The following is a 15310-nucleotide window of genomic DNA, read 5'->3' on the forward strand; positions in this document are numbered from 1 at the left end:
TGACTCAGTCGTAAACAAAACGTGTTTCTGTGTCCATAAATCCTGCACCACCAGTTCTCAGCCTGTGAGATCTGAGAACAGACGGTGATGGAGCCTGTGGTCACCCTGTGCCCTTGCCCTGGAGGTGAAATTGGTGGGAGGCCTCAGCCTGTGCAGCTCTAACCCACGTGCACGGGTTCTTTAAAGAACACTGGGTTAAAATAAGGTTTTTCTAGAATAGCATCCCCAGGACAGAAGTGTTGCTCACAGAGTAGTCCCCGCAGTCACCCCTGTCCTGCAGAGCATGAGGACGCAGCCAGCCAGGCCCGTTTCCTGACCTCCCACTCGTCGCCCACCCAGCCCAGCTTCCTGTCTCCCACTTCAGGTTCAAGGTGTTTGCGGATTATGAGGCATACGTGGAGTGCCAGGCCCGGGTGGACCAGCTGTACCGGGTAAGGTCCTTGGGCCCTGGCAGGGAAGCAGCAGGGCGTGGTTGTGTCTTGCTGTCTCAGGCCACTCCCAGGTCACAGTTCATCTAGTGGCCCAGAGCAGGTTGGGCTTCCTCATTTCCTGCTCAGGGACTGACTCGGCTGGCCCTCTGCCCAGGCTGCTGTCCACACCAGTGCACCTTCCCCTGCAGTCTCTGGGCAGCTGCCATGGAGCGCAGGTGAGCAGGGCAGTTGTTTCCTTCTGGAGGCTGTGCAAACCCTAACCTGCGTGCGATCTGACCGCCCATGTGGGTGTGATCAGGAGAGCTTGAGGTGAGGGATGGGCCTTGTGAGCAGTGAAGACCTTTCTGTGCTTAAAATGAGAAGATGAACGATTCCTTGTAAAAGTGACAGATCTGACGGCAAGTAGAACAAGGACTTATAGCTCTAAGGAGCGGAGTTTCTAAGGTGGGGCCGTGGGAGCCAGCTCCGCAGTCCGCGGCCCCGTGTCCCTCCCTGCCTTGGCGTGACCCACAGAGAGCGTGCATGTCCAGTGGGGTCTCCTGGGAAGACTCGGCTCCTGAACCTGGGGAGGTAAAAGGAGGGTGTTCCACCCTGTGCACCCAGCCAAGGATGGCAGCAGGAGGGGACACTGGTGATGGGGGCGTGACCATGCAGTTGTTGAGTCAGATGGTTCATTGCCCAGGTTGTTAAAGCAGATTCTTGGACATGGCCTGAGGGGTTTGTGTGTCTTGAGTTGTTGCCCACGTCTCACCCCTCCTGCCCCCCCCACTCGAGGAAACAGCCCCTGATGTTCCCTCCTGTGACAGAACGGGAGGGGGCCTAGAAACCGAGTGATCTTCCGGGCTCCGGGAGGAACCTTTGCTTTCCTTTCAGGGAGGCCCCTCCTGGTGCTGGCTGCAGTCTGGGGGCACGTACTCCTCTGGTGGGGTGTCTGTGCATTGTGTGCGCCGCACCCCAGCAGGACCTCTGTCTAGTCATCTGGAAACTTTCCTGGTGGGTGGGCCCCCTTCCCAGTGAACTCTTGGTTGTAGAGTGCTCGTCATCTGTCAGGCTGCCCAGGGCCTACGCGCATCTGGGAACAGCCCGAGGTCACTGAGCACCCACTTCCCTCTGCAGAACCCCAAGGAGTGGACCAAAAAGGTCATCAGGAACATCGCCTGCTCGGGCAAGTTCTCCAGTGACCGGACCATCACGGAGTATGCCCGGGACATATGGGGCGTGGAGCCCTCTGCCCTGCAGACCCCGCCCCCCAGCCTCCCCAGGGATTAGGCCCCCGCCCTCCCCCTTGGGACCAGAGGCGTTTGTTTTCTTGCTGACTCTGCTCGTTTCCAAGCACTTTGCCAGCACCCTGCTTTTTTCAGTGCTGTTCCCGGGACGGCCATGGGGATCCGGGTGGTGGCTTTCAGGGGTTGGGTTGGGAGAAGATGCGGAGGTGAGATGCTCCCCCGTTTCCTGCAGGAAAGCAGAGCCCGCAGCACTGAGCAGGGCAGCTGGCCTGCTGCTTTGCCCACCTGCCCCTTGGAGGTGGGGGAAGGTGGACTTGTCTGCTGGGCTCCTCGCAGCCTTGTACACACCTTGTGTGAGCTCATTTTTAGTTTTGAGCCTCTGAATTCTGGGGTCTAGCCAGGTAGCCGTGGTGAAGCCTGGGGTGCTGTATGTTTCTGCAGCACCTGGGCTGGCCGTCCCGTGTGGCCCCAGTCCTCCCTGGCCCAGCTCTGCCTCCTGGCCATGCAGGGAGGGTCCAGTGTGCTAGGCCATGTCCTCATAACTGCTGTGTGGGCCCCCGGCCCGGGGTTTCCAGATTGATCAGATAAAGAGGTCCCAGGACAACTGACAGTGACGTTGGAGATGACACCTGTGTCCAGCATCTAGGGAGCTTTGGCTGGGACAAGGCCGGCTGATGCAGAATTGGTTTGGTTTTGTTTTTTCATAAGATTTTTCACAAGGAAATGAAACTAGCTGAAGCCTTTCCTTGTTTTAGCAACTAAAAATAGCACTTTTGAAGTTTAGTGCCTGGGGAGGCAATGCTGGGATGTTCTCACCTGGCCCTGGGCACCCAGCCCCGCTGCAGATCTGTGCCCATCGAGTGCAGGAGGGTGTGTTTCCGGTCTCACAGGAGGCCGGCCTCCCTCCTCCCAGCAGCATGACAACCTGGTCTGGAAAAGGACTGAGTGGGCCCAGAGAGGAGCCCACTTTCCATTCTGCCCAGAGAGCAGGCTGGTGCTGGGGAGGGCGGGTGGGCAGGACAGGGCCAGGGAGCAGGCAGGAGCTGCGGGCAGAAGCTTCTGGAGGCTGTCCCCTCAAATGCTGGACCTGGGTGGCACAGGGTCCTGCCCTCACCCCCATCCTGACCGCTCACCTCACCAGAGGCGTGAGGGTCTGGTTGCATCCCCAGCACCCTCTGCCGCCCGTCCCTGAGGCCAAGTGTAACCATCACTGTGCCCCCCACTGTCACTGCCTTGTGTGAGAAACGGATTAAACCTTCCTGCTTGTGCTCAGTTGATCTGGCCTGTGTGTGTCACTCTTGTGCCCAGGGCAGTCCATGTCCCAGCCGGGCTAAATTATGGTCCATCATTCTGGGACTGAGAACAGAAAGTTCTCTCACCCCAGCTGCGTGTGGGGCTTAGAGCCACGAGTGCCTGAACCGTCAAACCCAACCACTTGGAAAACTGTCTCCTGGGTGTTGGCATTTTTGGTGTGAACTGTACTGTTTTTTGCACCCATCTTTTGCCACCCATTCCTGGTCCTGGGAAGTGGAACGCCCTGGAGACCAAAACTCCTCTCCCCCTCCCCACCCCCAAATTGTATGGCTGCAGGTTAAATCAAAAACCCAGAGGGATGTAACTCCAGGCTCATTGTTACCCAAAGTACCCAAGAACGCCGTGGACCCCTGCTGGTGGCGGGGTGTGCGAAACGCCCCTTGGCTGGGGGCACCTGAGATGCACATTCCTGGTCTCAGGTCTGGGGCAGCTCCTGGGACACATGCATCTGACAACCACAGTTCACAGCTGTGCACATCTCTTGCTGTTCCTGACCACCGACTGACTTTTGTGACCCATTAAAGGGTCAGTCCTAACCCACAGTTTAAGCTTAGTCGCTCGGACCGAGATAATAAGCTGAGATGCCACCAGGCAGGGATGTGTAGACCTGATTACTAATTACCTGACAGCTGACAAGGGCGGCAGCTACCAGCTCCGTGATCCCTTTTTATGCTTCCTTATCTTCAGACTGTCAGACACTTGTAAAAACACTAACAGCTTGTATTTTTACTTTATAGCCTACCTTAATCCCCCCGCCCCCTGCCAAAAATCTGAGGCAACTTACATAGACAAAATTTTAAGAAAAACAAGATGCAGACTTGAGCCCAGGCAGAGCAGGCCAGGTCTAGATGGCTCACTGGTCAAGACAAGCTGGGGATGTGGCTCTGAGCTGCAGGGCCTCCAGGAGCCTCAGTGACTTGAGAAAGGCACGAAGGGGCTGCCCTGGCCAGGCGGGCACTTTGTGCTTTAGTTACATGAAGACGGTGTCAGGTGGGGATGGGTGTCCCAGCTCTGATGGAAATCCAAGGAGACATGAAGCTGGGGGACGGCGTGGGGCCCTGCAGCCCGTGCTCACACCTGAATTAGATACCAGGAGCGCAGAGCAAACCCGTCCAGTAGAAGATAACTGACAAACTGACCTCAGGAGGGTCTGTTCCGTTTCAAACCCGATTTAAGAAAGACGTGGGTTTTCCAGATGTAAGAATCACCATGGGCAGCTCTAAGGTGCTTCAGAAAGAGGGTGTAACCTGCTTCTGGGCCTCCAGGCATGGCACAGCTGCTAACAGGCCACAAGCGGGGCAGGTAAACAAGCCCCTTCCCACCCTGGGGAATTTCTACGCTGCCGAGACTGGAAAGTGCCAGAGCCTGACGATCTAGGGGAGGAAGGCCTACCATCAGGAGAGACATAGGTGGACTGAAGTCCTCCGACCTGGAACAAACCCTGTACTGCACAGCTCGAAGCCCCCTTATTAAGCCACCCACCCTCTCCTGGGAGGGAGGTCACTTAGCAGGGAGGTGAGAAGTGGGACAGCTGGCAGGTGCTGCTGGGAGCGGCACATGTGCAGGGGAGGCTGGTTTGGCAAAAAGCCAAACAACACAAGCACCACCACCAGTGAGTGAACAAGGCAATGCTCGTGGGCCAGAAGAGTCCCTGGACTCCAGCAGCCTAAACCCCACCACCTGTCCATCGACATGGCAACATTCAACGAGCTTGTTAACTGTAAGGGTGGAAAGGTCACCTGTGTAGGCCTGGTTTTTAGAAAAATGCCATCTGCTCCACCTAGAGAAGCCGTCCCCACCTCCCCACCGTGAACATGCCTTCCCTTAGAGATAATGCCCCTCCGTGCTGGGCCTCAGTGTCTGGAAGGAAGCAGGAAAGAAGGGCCCATGACCCTTGGCCTTACAGAGCCAACACCACCTCCCATACGGCCAGGTCCTGTGAGTGGCCTGGGGCTGTGGGTAGGGCCTGGGCTGGAGGCCTCACAGAAACAGATGGACCACCACCACGATTTTATTCTTAAATAAATGCTCAGTCTAAGGCCAGGTTAGGTAGACAGGTGGGTGGAAATAGGAGGAAGGCAGACCACGGGCACCTCCCCCGCTGGGAGCAGTGCGGCCGCCCAGGGAGGCAGGGACACCAAGGAAGGCAAGCGGGGTGCACAGGGCGGAAGGGGCCGATGGAACCACTAGAGTCCGTTCTGGGAAGGGATAGAAAGAACCCAAGTTTCCCCACATTCCTGAGGGTGGTGCCAGAAAGCTCAACGTGGTCCCAAGACCCCACGCCTCCTGCCCCAGGCTCCTGGTGCCCAGCTCAGGAAGTGTGGGATCAACTAGCCGATGTCCAGAAAGCTCTGTCACGGTCTTCCCGACAAGACCTCAGGTTGAGTGGCAGCAAGAGAGAGAGAGGGCCACATGCCCGCCACCCACGCTGTCCACAGAGACCTGTGCTCCCAGCCACCCGGGGCGGGTGCCTCAGGTCTGCCAGGGCCTCCTCTGCCTGGCCCGCTGGCATCCGAGTTCTCTCTCCAGGCGCATCTCCAGGGTGCCGGGCTGGCCGGAGGAAGGGGGGACAAGGGCAGACATCTTCATGCTCCTTCAGGTGACGAGTAACACTCAGTGCTGGCGCCCTGGTTCCGACTTCCCCAGGAATTCCCTGGACCAGAGGAGGACACCTGTCGGCCAAACCTCTTGAAGCCAAACCTGAGACCCCACCTCCTGTGGTCCTCCTACAGCCCACCTGGGGAGGCTGCAAAGGAGCCTGGAGGAATACACGTCCGCTCAGAAAACCCCATGAGTTAAACAAGCAGGGCACCAACGGCAGCGCCCAAGTCAAGTCCCGACACACAGCAGCAAGGACAGGGTCACTAACTGCACCCCGATGTTGGAGCCATTCTCTGGTCTACATTTTATGTAATGTACTCCTTTTATGGGGAAAAACCACAGTCCCAGAGCAAACCCATCCTCGTCACTGTCCCCTCGCAGCAACCCACATCCGTGAGGCAAGAAACTGCAAAGGACCGCCCCTGGAACCTCAAGGGCGAAGTGTAACCACCTGGCACACACCTCACCGAGGGCCGATTCCAGCACCCCGGGCTCAGCAGAGGCCCCCCCATCTGGGACATGCGGGCTGCCTGTACCTCCAGCGGGAGGCAGGGAGTGCCTGGTCCATCCAAACCCTTCGCTTTGCCACCAGTGCACCCCTCATCCTCAGGCTCTGCGCCCAAGCTCGAGATGGGTGCCTGGGGCGGCAACCCACGTCCTGGCCCAGGATTTCGGCCAGCGCAGTGCAGCCAGGGGCACAGCCTCCCTTCCAGAAGCAGCTGGGGACAAACAGGCTTTTGAGGAGCTGGCCCAGACCTGCACCCCACTGTGCCCCACGCGCAGGAGCAGCAACCTTACGGGCCTGTGGGAAGGGACGGAGGCCTAACACGAAGCAGCTGTGGTGTCTGCATTGCACGACCTGCACCACAGGGAGATCACAGCCCTACTGACGGTGGGGACGGCCCAGGAGGGAGGGGTGACACTCTTGATCCCTCACTGTGACTCGGCCCCGAAATGGCTTTTGTAGCTGCGGCCGCACACGCCTGCCTGAGCCATCGCCACACAGGACGGCATCGCAGGTGAGAGAAGAGCGCCTCACCTCAGGATCCGTGGAAGCTCAGGGCTCTTGTAGATGTACTTGTGCCTGTAGCCAAGGTCCGAGTGGAAGGGGATGAACTGAACCTTGAAGTCTCGGAAGCTGCGTGACGGTGCAGCAATGTTGTACAGCTGGGGGAAGGAGAGGTAGGTCAGCGCCCGGGGCCTGGGGGTGACCTGCCTACTGGCCTCCCCCTGCAACAGAGAGCAGCCCAAGCCCCCCATGCACAGCACCCTGCAGCATGCCTCGGCCACAGCAGGGACCCTTGGGGCCACCACTCAAGACCCTCTCCGTCCTCACGCCCGTCTTGCAGACTGCCCTTCCTCAGGGGCCTGCAGCACCGCAGAGAGCCACCTGCTACAGGATGCGGTGGTGGCCTGGGTGCCAGGAGCAGCCCCAATGGCTCAGTGCCTGGGGCTGGGTGGGCTGTGTGCCTCAAAGTTTGCTGTGTGCCTGGGTCAAGGCCCGTCAACAAGGTGGCTCAGGACCTATGCCACCTCAGCCCCTTCCTCCCAGCCCGGGATGGCCAGGTCATGTGCCCAGACTGGCTGGAGGGAAGGACCTGGCCCTCACACACCTGCCTCAGGCCTGGTCTGATGTGGCCTGGGCATCGTGCCCTCTAGCCTGCCAGCACCACGGCCAGACAGTGCTCTCTCCCACCCTACCCCCACCTACAAATCTAATCGGGCTTCCTGGCAGCAAAGACAAAGCAAATACAGCAAAAGCAGACACAGAGGCAACATGGCACCCTCTGTCGTCAGTTCCATCCAAGAGGCAAGAGAACAGGTGAGAGTTCTGTACTAATTCCAGCCACTGGGGGAGCCTCGCCATCAAGGGTTCTTTCCCTCCAGCCAGTAACTGGCAAGCCCTCCTGGATGAGTCCCCTGTATGGGGACCCAGGAGATACATTCATTTGCTTATTTTCACGTTTCCTTCTGGGGTGGCATCAGCTGTCCAGCCCCGACCCGACCCTGCTGCCAACCTCCTCTGCCCTCTCCCTCACAAGGGGCCCTGCCAGCAGCAGGACCCTCCTCCACACCTGCCTGGCCTAGCCTGGACCGAACATGAGTTTGCCTGATGCCCGCCGGACACCCACCTTTCTGCCGAGCTGGAAGGGCACGACCGGGTCGTCCTCGGCGTGTAGGATGAGCAGGGAGCAGGAGATATGCTTCACGCTGCAGGGAGGGAGAAAGGCGCTGGATCGGCCCCCGGGAGGAGCTAGGGTCTCCTGGGCTCCCAGTCCTGCCCACAGCAGGAACCTGGCTCAGGGAGCGCTTCACTGTGGTGTGGAATGCCTCAAACGGTGGGCATTTTAACAGAGAACTCTACCAGTTGATTTCTTAGATGTTTCCATCAATATCTATTCTAGGTGACAGTCAAATCTAGAGATCAATTCATTCACTAAATAGGGTCCCTGAAAATTTCCTGGAAATAAAAAATTATTTTTTTTGCTAGTAGACTATTCTTAAAAAGTTACAAAACAATATTTACAAACTAAGTAATTTAGGTGGGCCAAGAAACTCACTCAAATGAACTTTACTGGACATCTGTTGGCAAAAGAGCAACCCTCTAATGTATCTTTCGTGTAAATTACATTTAAGGTCACTCCTTAGAGTTTCGAGTAAATTAACATTCTCAGAATGTTCACAGGATCCTGTCTTTCAGCAAACCACCTAACAGAAGGACTGGATGGGCCCAGGGTCTCCTCGCCACCCCTCACTGAGGTCTCACGGGGAGCTGCTGGACGCAGCAGACATCTGTTGTTGGCGATCCCGTGCTGATCTGGGGGCTTCACAAGGGCAGCCCCAGAGCAAGCCTGGCACCTGGCAGGACCAGCCTTGGGGGCACACGACCCTCAGAGGCCCAACTCTGGCAGTCTGCAACTGCTGCTAGCAGCTCGCAAGTTCACCCGCCCACCGTGTTCCGCTCCCAGGGTGGAGCGCTGCTGGTGTGCAAGTCACGCTTTGATGGGCAACATCTTTTCTGGACTTCTACCCACGAAGCTGCTCCATAGCTTCTCTGACTCTGGAGGCCCCCCTCACATGCTGTCACCTTACCAAATATTTGGGAACAGACCTGCCCACCAACCAGGGGCTCCTGACTTCCAGTGGGTGAGGGCCGGCCGGTCCACCAGCACTCACACAAGCTCAGCTGGGGGGCAGCCAAAGGTGGCTTTCTCACTGTCGTCATTTTTAGAGGGAACCCAGTCTATTCAGATAATTCTTCTTTAAAAAATGTAGATTTTTAAATGTTAATTGCATATTCAGATAAGGATTTTTCCTTTTTCTTTTTTTTGAAGAAATTAAACCCCATGAAATTAAGATATCGCAAAGATAATGTCAGCAGAATCTGAACACTGTTCAAAGAAACAGTCCTTAAATAGAACATGTAACTGCTGGTTTACCTCAGAGAAATATTTTTAATACTGAACTTCATTAACATCTTTCCATAACCAAACACAAAACAAATGCCTGAGACAAAGTCATTTTTTGAATAACAGTTACTATTACTGCTTTAATACCTGTTTGGGAGTTCCGGTTTTGACAGATAATTTTCAAATAAAACAGCTTTATGGACCAAAAATATGTTGTCTTCGTATTTCTTTAATCTAATCCTACAGTCTTTCCACATTCCTGGTTCTCCTTCTCTAATTGACATTCCCTTTACAGAGATGTGTTGCTTAGAAAAGATCCCTACGTATTCAGAATCCTATCCCACTTGGTTAAAGTGACTCAAGACACTTATTCTGGGGGTTCTTGGGGTTTTTCTAAATTCTCTTCCATGGTACTCACTTTTCATCATTTGCAAACTGAATTCCACTGCTTGTGATGGGATCAAGGAAGAACCAGTCAAACCCAGGGAAGTATCGATAGATCTGGAGGCAACATGTAGACAACAAGCAGAGGATCAATTAAAACACCCCCTGCAGGGCTGAGGGTCCAGACAGAGGTGCTGTGTGCCCGGGGGTCACTCCTGCTTCTGAGCAGGCTGACCTGTGGGCCCCCCGGAGCTGGGCAGGGGGGTGCCCCTGCCCTTCCTGCCCCCCGCCCTCAGACTCCCTGCTCAAGAGGCCCCCCAGACCGGCTGCAGGGGGGCTGCCCGCAAACAGGGCTCCCACACCTCAGACTAGGAGACCAGGCTTCCCACACACAACAGGCTGCCATCCCCAAGGAATGGGGTCCGTGCGACTCGGGAGAAGAGCAACATCAAAGGAGACCCAACAAAGGACTCTTCTGTCTGCAATAGAGCAGCATGAGGTCGGGTGGGGCCGACACGGCTCCCCTGGACACACGGCAGCAGTGGGAGGAGGAGGAGGAAGCAACAGGGTACAGAGGACCCTCCTCTGGGCCCGGCCTGTAAATGGAGGGTCCAAGGCCTCAAATCCAGTCAGTGACGGCCCAACAGCATGTAATCCCCACCAGGGCTTCCTTGGGGTGCCCACCAGCTCCACTCCTGGGAAGGCAGCTGGGACAGTGCCCTCAGCCTGCACTGAGCCCCATGGGCAAGCAATGCCAGGGGGGCAAACCGTGCCAGGGGGCAAGGCCTCCTGTGGGTACAGCTGCCCTCAGGCAACCTGGCTGTGACCCCATCCTTCTACCTGGCACAAAGTTATAAACATCCTGAGTGACTCTGTAGTCAGGCCAGTGCCCAGAACTAAAAGAATTAACTTTTAATAAAGTTTGTATTGATTAGACTATTTAAATAATTTTATGATATTTAAATTTATTATACATATTTACTTAGTCATTTTTATATTTTATAGCAATTATTTTCATTATAAAAATAAGTCCGTTTTTAATATCTGTACTTGCCACTGAGAATGGATGGCTCTTAGCTTCTTCACGGATATTAGTAAATGGAGATTCCAATATGAGGGCATCTGGAGGTGTCTCTAGATAAACAAACGGGGAACTGGGAGGTGAGCAAGAAGCCCCAGTGAGACACACTCCTCCGCTCCCCATCCACACACCCTCCACAGGACAGCAGAGCCCGGCCCCTGGTGAGGCCCTGCCAGCCGCTGGCGGATCGGGGGAATGGGGGTGGGCCCTCAAGGGTCTGCTCAGGCCCCCACCTCGGTGCCTGGCTCTCATCTCACCGCACGGCATGTCCACCACCACCCACTTCACGAGAAGCCCCAGGGCCTGGAGCACAGCCGGCTCCCCAACACTCTACCCGCCCCCAGGAGCCGGGCCGTCCCTACGACGTGTGACCCCACACGAGCCCCTACCTCGCTCACAGAGGCGCCGTACCAGGTTTGTGGCCACTCTAGAAAGAAAAAAAAAGTTCAGCTGAATTATGACAAAAACGGTTTCAGATGAGATTGTCCTAATACTCAAAGGTGACCAAGGAAGCTGGGATCTGCCAAGTGACCAGTGGGGTTTTGGGCGGGGGGAGCACAGATGCCCCAGCCATCAGCCAGCCCCTCTGACAGGGCACCTCCATGTCCCCGAGGCATGCAGCTCACCTGGAGCAGCCCCTTCAGGCCACACAGAGGCACCCCAGTTCATACCTGGTCTGTGTGGGTGCCACCGGGACACAGAGGAGGACAGCAGGGCCCAGGGCCGCCCCGTCAGCAGGGAGGAGGCTGCAGTCTGCCTGCACAGCTCTTGGGGGTGGCAGCACTTGCAGTCTGCAGGCCTGGGGGCCTCCTGCCTTCCCAGCACCAACCTGGGTGGGTCCCATGCAGACACCCAGGGCAGGATGGCCTGCTCTCCTGTCCAGGGCTCAGTCCCCCTGCGAGGGCGGGCCAGGAGGCCCTGTCCTGGGCACCGCCCAGCCTGTGGCCCCAACCCGCCTGCAGCCACCGCGTCCAAAGGAAAGGTAGCAGAAAAACAGCAGGTGCTGGTCTTGGGCTCCTTTAGAAACACTGGCCCCTATGCCCGTGGAAGCGATGCAGGCGGCTCACGTGGAACATCGAAGTGCTTCCTGTCTTGGCAGATGGAGGAAGGGAACCACCACTGCTGACTCCCCAAGTTCTCTGGTGACGACGCCAAGCGTGGGCTAAGGGGCCCACTGTTTGCAAACAGAATCAAGGCCCCGGCTCCTGGGCTTGCTGGGCAGCACATATGTCCTCAGCCAGGCCAAAGGAAGCCCGAGTGCCCTGTCCCGTTCTGCTCAGACCCACCTCCTCAGGGCACAGTCCTGCTGAGGCATGTCTGCATTCCTCCCTGCGGAGATGGCACCTCCATGACTGCTGTTGTACCTCCCGTCACTTCCTGGGTTGAGGAGCTGAAGTATCTCAAGCCCCTCGTGGTCTCTGTGGTGCTTCATCCCCTGCCCCCATCACAGCACTAATGGTGCTACAGGGTCCAGAGGACACTGGGGCCCCTAGGAGAGCCTGGGCTGGACAGTCACTCGTGAAGACCTGCTCCTGCAAAGGCCATGCGGGGAATTCTTACCCGGTGCCAAGGGAATGGCCCCAAATATACACAGGGTTGTCTCCACTTCGCGCTTTGATCCAGTCAAAAACATGGAGCGCGTCGTACGTCATGCCCCGCTCCGACGGTGTTCCTACTGAGTCACCCCAACCTGGGAAATCAGCAGCAAGAGGAGGACGTCACATGCAGCCCAGGGGACCTCGAGGGGCAAGCCCACCTTCTCCCCCTTCTCAGCAGGAGGCCCAGAATGTCTGGGGCCTCAAGGTCTCGGCCAAGCCAGCTCTTCTTCTCCCACCTCCTCAGCTGTCACAACCTCTGAACACAAACGGCCATCCACCCGCCCTCATCTGAGTCTCGATGAGCAGCTGAGCAGACGGGGTGGTCAGATACACAGACCCCTGCAGGCACCAACACCCGGGGCTTGGCACCAGGATGAGGTACTGACAGGCTCAGCCAGTGAGAGTCCAGCCCGCCCTGGGGTCCCTGAGCCCAGCCCTGACTCTATGGCCCAGCTGTGGACAGGTGTGGAGAGGCCCCCAGACAGATTCCAGGCTCAGGGCAACTCTGACCCAGAAAGGAAGGGGCTTTTAGCATCCTGTTTGCTTAACAGAGGAAAGCCAACTGTCTTGGCGCCTAAACCTCGACCTCCCAAGGGCCCTTCCCTCCAGATTCTCAGAAAAGTCAAGTGTGACTGTCATTTCCAGCAGCTCAGCAGTGAGTCATCATCAAATGATCTAAAAGCACCACAAGGCTCAGAAAGAGCAAGTCCTGCTACACAAGCAAAACCCAGAGGCAGGGGCACCACAGGCCACCTCCCCAGGGCATCCCAGACCCAGATTAGCGAAGGAGCCAATGTCAAGGACAAGGCCAGTGTGAGGGCTCGGGGCACTGGTGGGGGCAGGGACAAAGAGACAGGAAGAGACACAGAGAGGCAGAGACAGGGACAAACTCTTGTACGGCTTAGAAAGGTAGAGGCTCAAGTGAAAAGAGGAAGTGCTAGATGGGATTTTATTTCTGTTAGAAGCATCAGGAAGAGAACAAGGAAGAGGGCCACCCCTCTCACTACCCTGAGGTTCCAGCAGCAGGAGCAGGAGGAAAGGATGAGCCTCATTTCAGAGTTTCTCCAACCTAGCACCTTCCTCCTGATGGAACACTCTTCCACAAAAGAACCATCCCTCACCCTATGGTCAGCAGAATAATGGCCCCCAAAGATGTCCATGTCCGACCCCGAAACCTGTGCCTCTGGTACCTTACACGGCCAGGGGAATGAAGGGTGCAGAAGGAAAGAGGCTGCAAATCAGGAGACCCTGGGATGGGACATTATCCTGATCAGCGTGAGCCCCAAGTAATCACAGGGTCTTTATGATCAGAAGGGAGACAAAAGTCAGCCAGTAATGCAGACTCAGGCCACAGGCAAGGAGTGAGGGTGGCCTCGAGAAGCTGGAAGAGACCAGGATCCTGACTCACCCTCCCCTGGAGCTTCCAGCCGTGCCCACACCTTGACTTATCCCAGTGGCTAAAGATTTTGAACTCCTGACCTCCAGAACTTCAAGAAAATAAGTCTGTGCTGTTTCAAGACATTTACATTTGTGGTAACTTGTTGCAGCAGCAAGAGGAAAGTCTTCTAACATTCACATCCAGGTGATGTCAACCGGCTCCTGGGTCTGCGGATGTGGACACCCCCCTTACCCCAAGTCAGGGTGAGCTGGACAAGAGGCCTTTAGCCCTTTGACCTCTCCCGCCAAGGACTGTCCAAGGCGCATACTTCCCAAACAGCTGCTCCCTGCTAACACAAAGCATTTTCCTCACACATCAAACTGCGGGAGGCCAGAAAGAAAAAATACTGACGGGCGAGAAAATGAGTCTCTCTTCCCTGTCTCCATAACGTCAACAAAACCAGCTGTGCTGAACATGAAATGTGCCCAGCTGTGGGGAAAGTCTGAGTCCAATAGAGAAAAGACAGTCCTTTCTACTTTTAAAATGTGGCTGACAGAGGGTGTGTGGGGGGTTCCAGGCACCCTACAGGGGCGGATGCACGCAGGACACACCTCTGAAGACCCCGACCCGCCACCACCTCCACGTGCTCACAATTGCCACTGGTCACGGCAGAGCCGCCAGCCGCGCAGGAGCCTCTCAGAGCGATACCTGCATATCCCACACCGACCTGGAGGAAGTGGGGCAAGTACGGAGCCCTCACCTCTGTAGTCAAAGGTAACCACGTGGTAGCCAAGGGAACTCAGCACCTGGAAGTGAAAAACAAACACCTGGGCAACATGGCTCTGACTAAACCCACTAAAATCCAAACAATTCCAAGTGACTATGTAATTTGCCAATTTCTGGCATATGATCCACAAAGTCCATTCATCCTGATCTTGGAAACTATTCCCCAGAGGCAGCAAAATGGGAAGCATTCCATGGGGAGACGTCCATAACAGGCAGTGTTAAAAAGATCAACAATGATTAACTCAAAATTATTAGGGGGACCCCCTTCTGTTCATGCGTCCTGGAAAGAACAGTCAGAAGCAGGAGGCAAGCAATGCTCAAACTGTCGCAGACCGTGTGGATCACACCCCATGGGCACTGCTCCATCCATCTGTCCACTGTGTGGCCTCTTCTGTCTGTCACAAGCTAAGGGCACCGCTCTGTCCATCATAAACTGTGTGCCGTCCTCACCTACCTTGTAAAGCTCCACCCGGTGGTCGCCTCCTCTAGATCATCAGGGAAAGGAAACAAGCATGGCTGTTAGTGCATCTTCTCAGAAAGGGGGCCCAGGATCAACACTGTAGCATCTGGGCCCTTAGTGCCTGGTCCCCAAATCTACACGAGAGGGTGATGGACAGGTCACCTCCTCCTCAGGGCACTACCTGGCTCCCAGCTTGCCTCCACAGTATGGTGCCAAACAAGGAACAGTCTGAGCATTTGGGGGATATTTCTTAACTATTACCTCACCTTTGGTTTGAGTAGGCCATACAAACCTTCAGTACAAACCCCAGAAGACACAAAGGGCCCCTCAGTTCCCCAGTGTCCAGGACCACCCATGAACAGGAGGGAAGCACTTCCTTGCTGGCACACACACCACGGGGACAGGCCACAGGCACCTCCTGCCCCAACCTTTTCACCTACAGAGCCACAGCCAACTCTCAGAACTCTCCTCCTTGGCCATTCACGCCCTCCCCTCATGGTCACTTTGGCTCTTTCCCACCTGCTGCTAACTGAGGTTCTGCTGCTGCGGCCACCCCCTGATGTCCTTCCACACACGTGTCCGTGGGTGGATGCTGGGTCGAAGGTGCCATCGTGATCTGACAGCCACTGTGAGCCTCCCAG

General features: G+C 56.2%; 2 protein-coding genes across 5 annotated transcripts in view; one reads left to right on the forward strand and one right to left on the reverse strand.

Annotated features, from left to right (window-relative positions):
* The window catches only part of PYGB (glycogen phosphorylase B), a 55891-nt gene extending 52957 nt beyond the window's left edge, over positions 1 to 2934 (forward strand). The window contains exons 19-20 of the mRNA XM_059037582.2: positions 365 to 431; positions 1548 to 2934. Of these exons, the coding sequence (XP_058893565.1) occupies positions 365 to 431; positions 1548 to 1700 (220 nt within the window). The 3' untranslated portion in view covers positions 1701 to 2934. The remainder of the gene's footprint in view (positions 1 to 364; positions 432 to 1547) is intronic.
* Positions 1 to 15310, reverse strand: part of ABHD12 (abhydrolase domain containing 12, lysophospholipase) — an 83206-nt gene that overhangs the window by 8208 nt on the left and 59688 nt on the right. Inside the window, exons 5-13 of one of the 4 annotated variants that reach the window (XM_059037599.2) lie at positions 14664 to 14694; positions 14184 to 14229; positions 12008 to 12137; positions 10837 to 10874; positions 10421 to 10500; positions 9401 to 9483; positions 7705 to 7783; positions 6612 to 6739; positions 4967 to 5624 (exon numbers count right to left, since the gene is read on the reverse strand). In XM_059037599.2, the coding sequence (XP_058893582.1) occupies positions 5585 to 5624; positions 6612 to 6739; positions 7705 to 7783; positions 9401 to 9483; positions 10421 to 10500; positions 10837 to 10874; positions 12008 to 12137; positions 14184 to 14229; positions 14664 to 14694 (655 nt within the window). In that variant the 3' untranslated portion in view covers positions 4967 to 5584. Of the gene's footprint in view, positions 1 to 4966; positions 5730 to 6611; positions 6740 to 7704; positions 7784 to 9400; positions 9484 to 10420; positions 10501 to 10836; positions 10875 to 12007; positions 12138 to 14183; positions 14230 to 14663; positions 14695 to 15310 lie in introns of those variants that run through there. The other 3 variants (XM_059037600.2, XM_067013834.1, XM_067013835.1) reach the window with 3 other exon arrangements.

This window comes from Kogia breviceps, chromosome 14, assembly GCF_026419965.1.
Source record: "Kogia breviceps isolate mKogBre1 chromosome 14, mKogBre1 haplotype 1, whole genome shotgun sequence".
NCBI lineage: Eukaryota > Metazoa > Chordata > Mammalia > Artiodactyla > Physeteridae > Kogia > Kogia breviceps.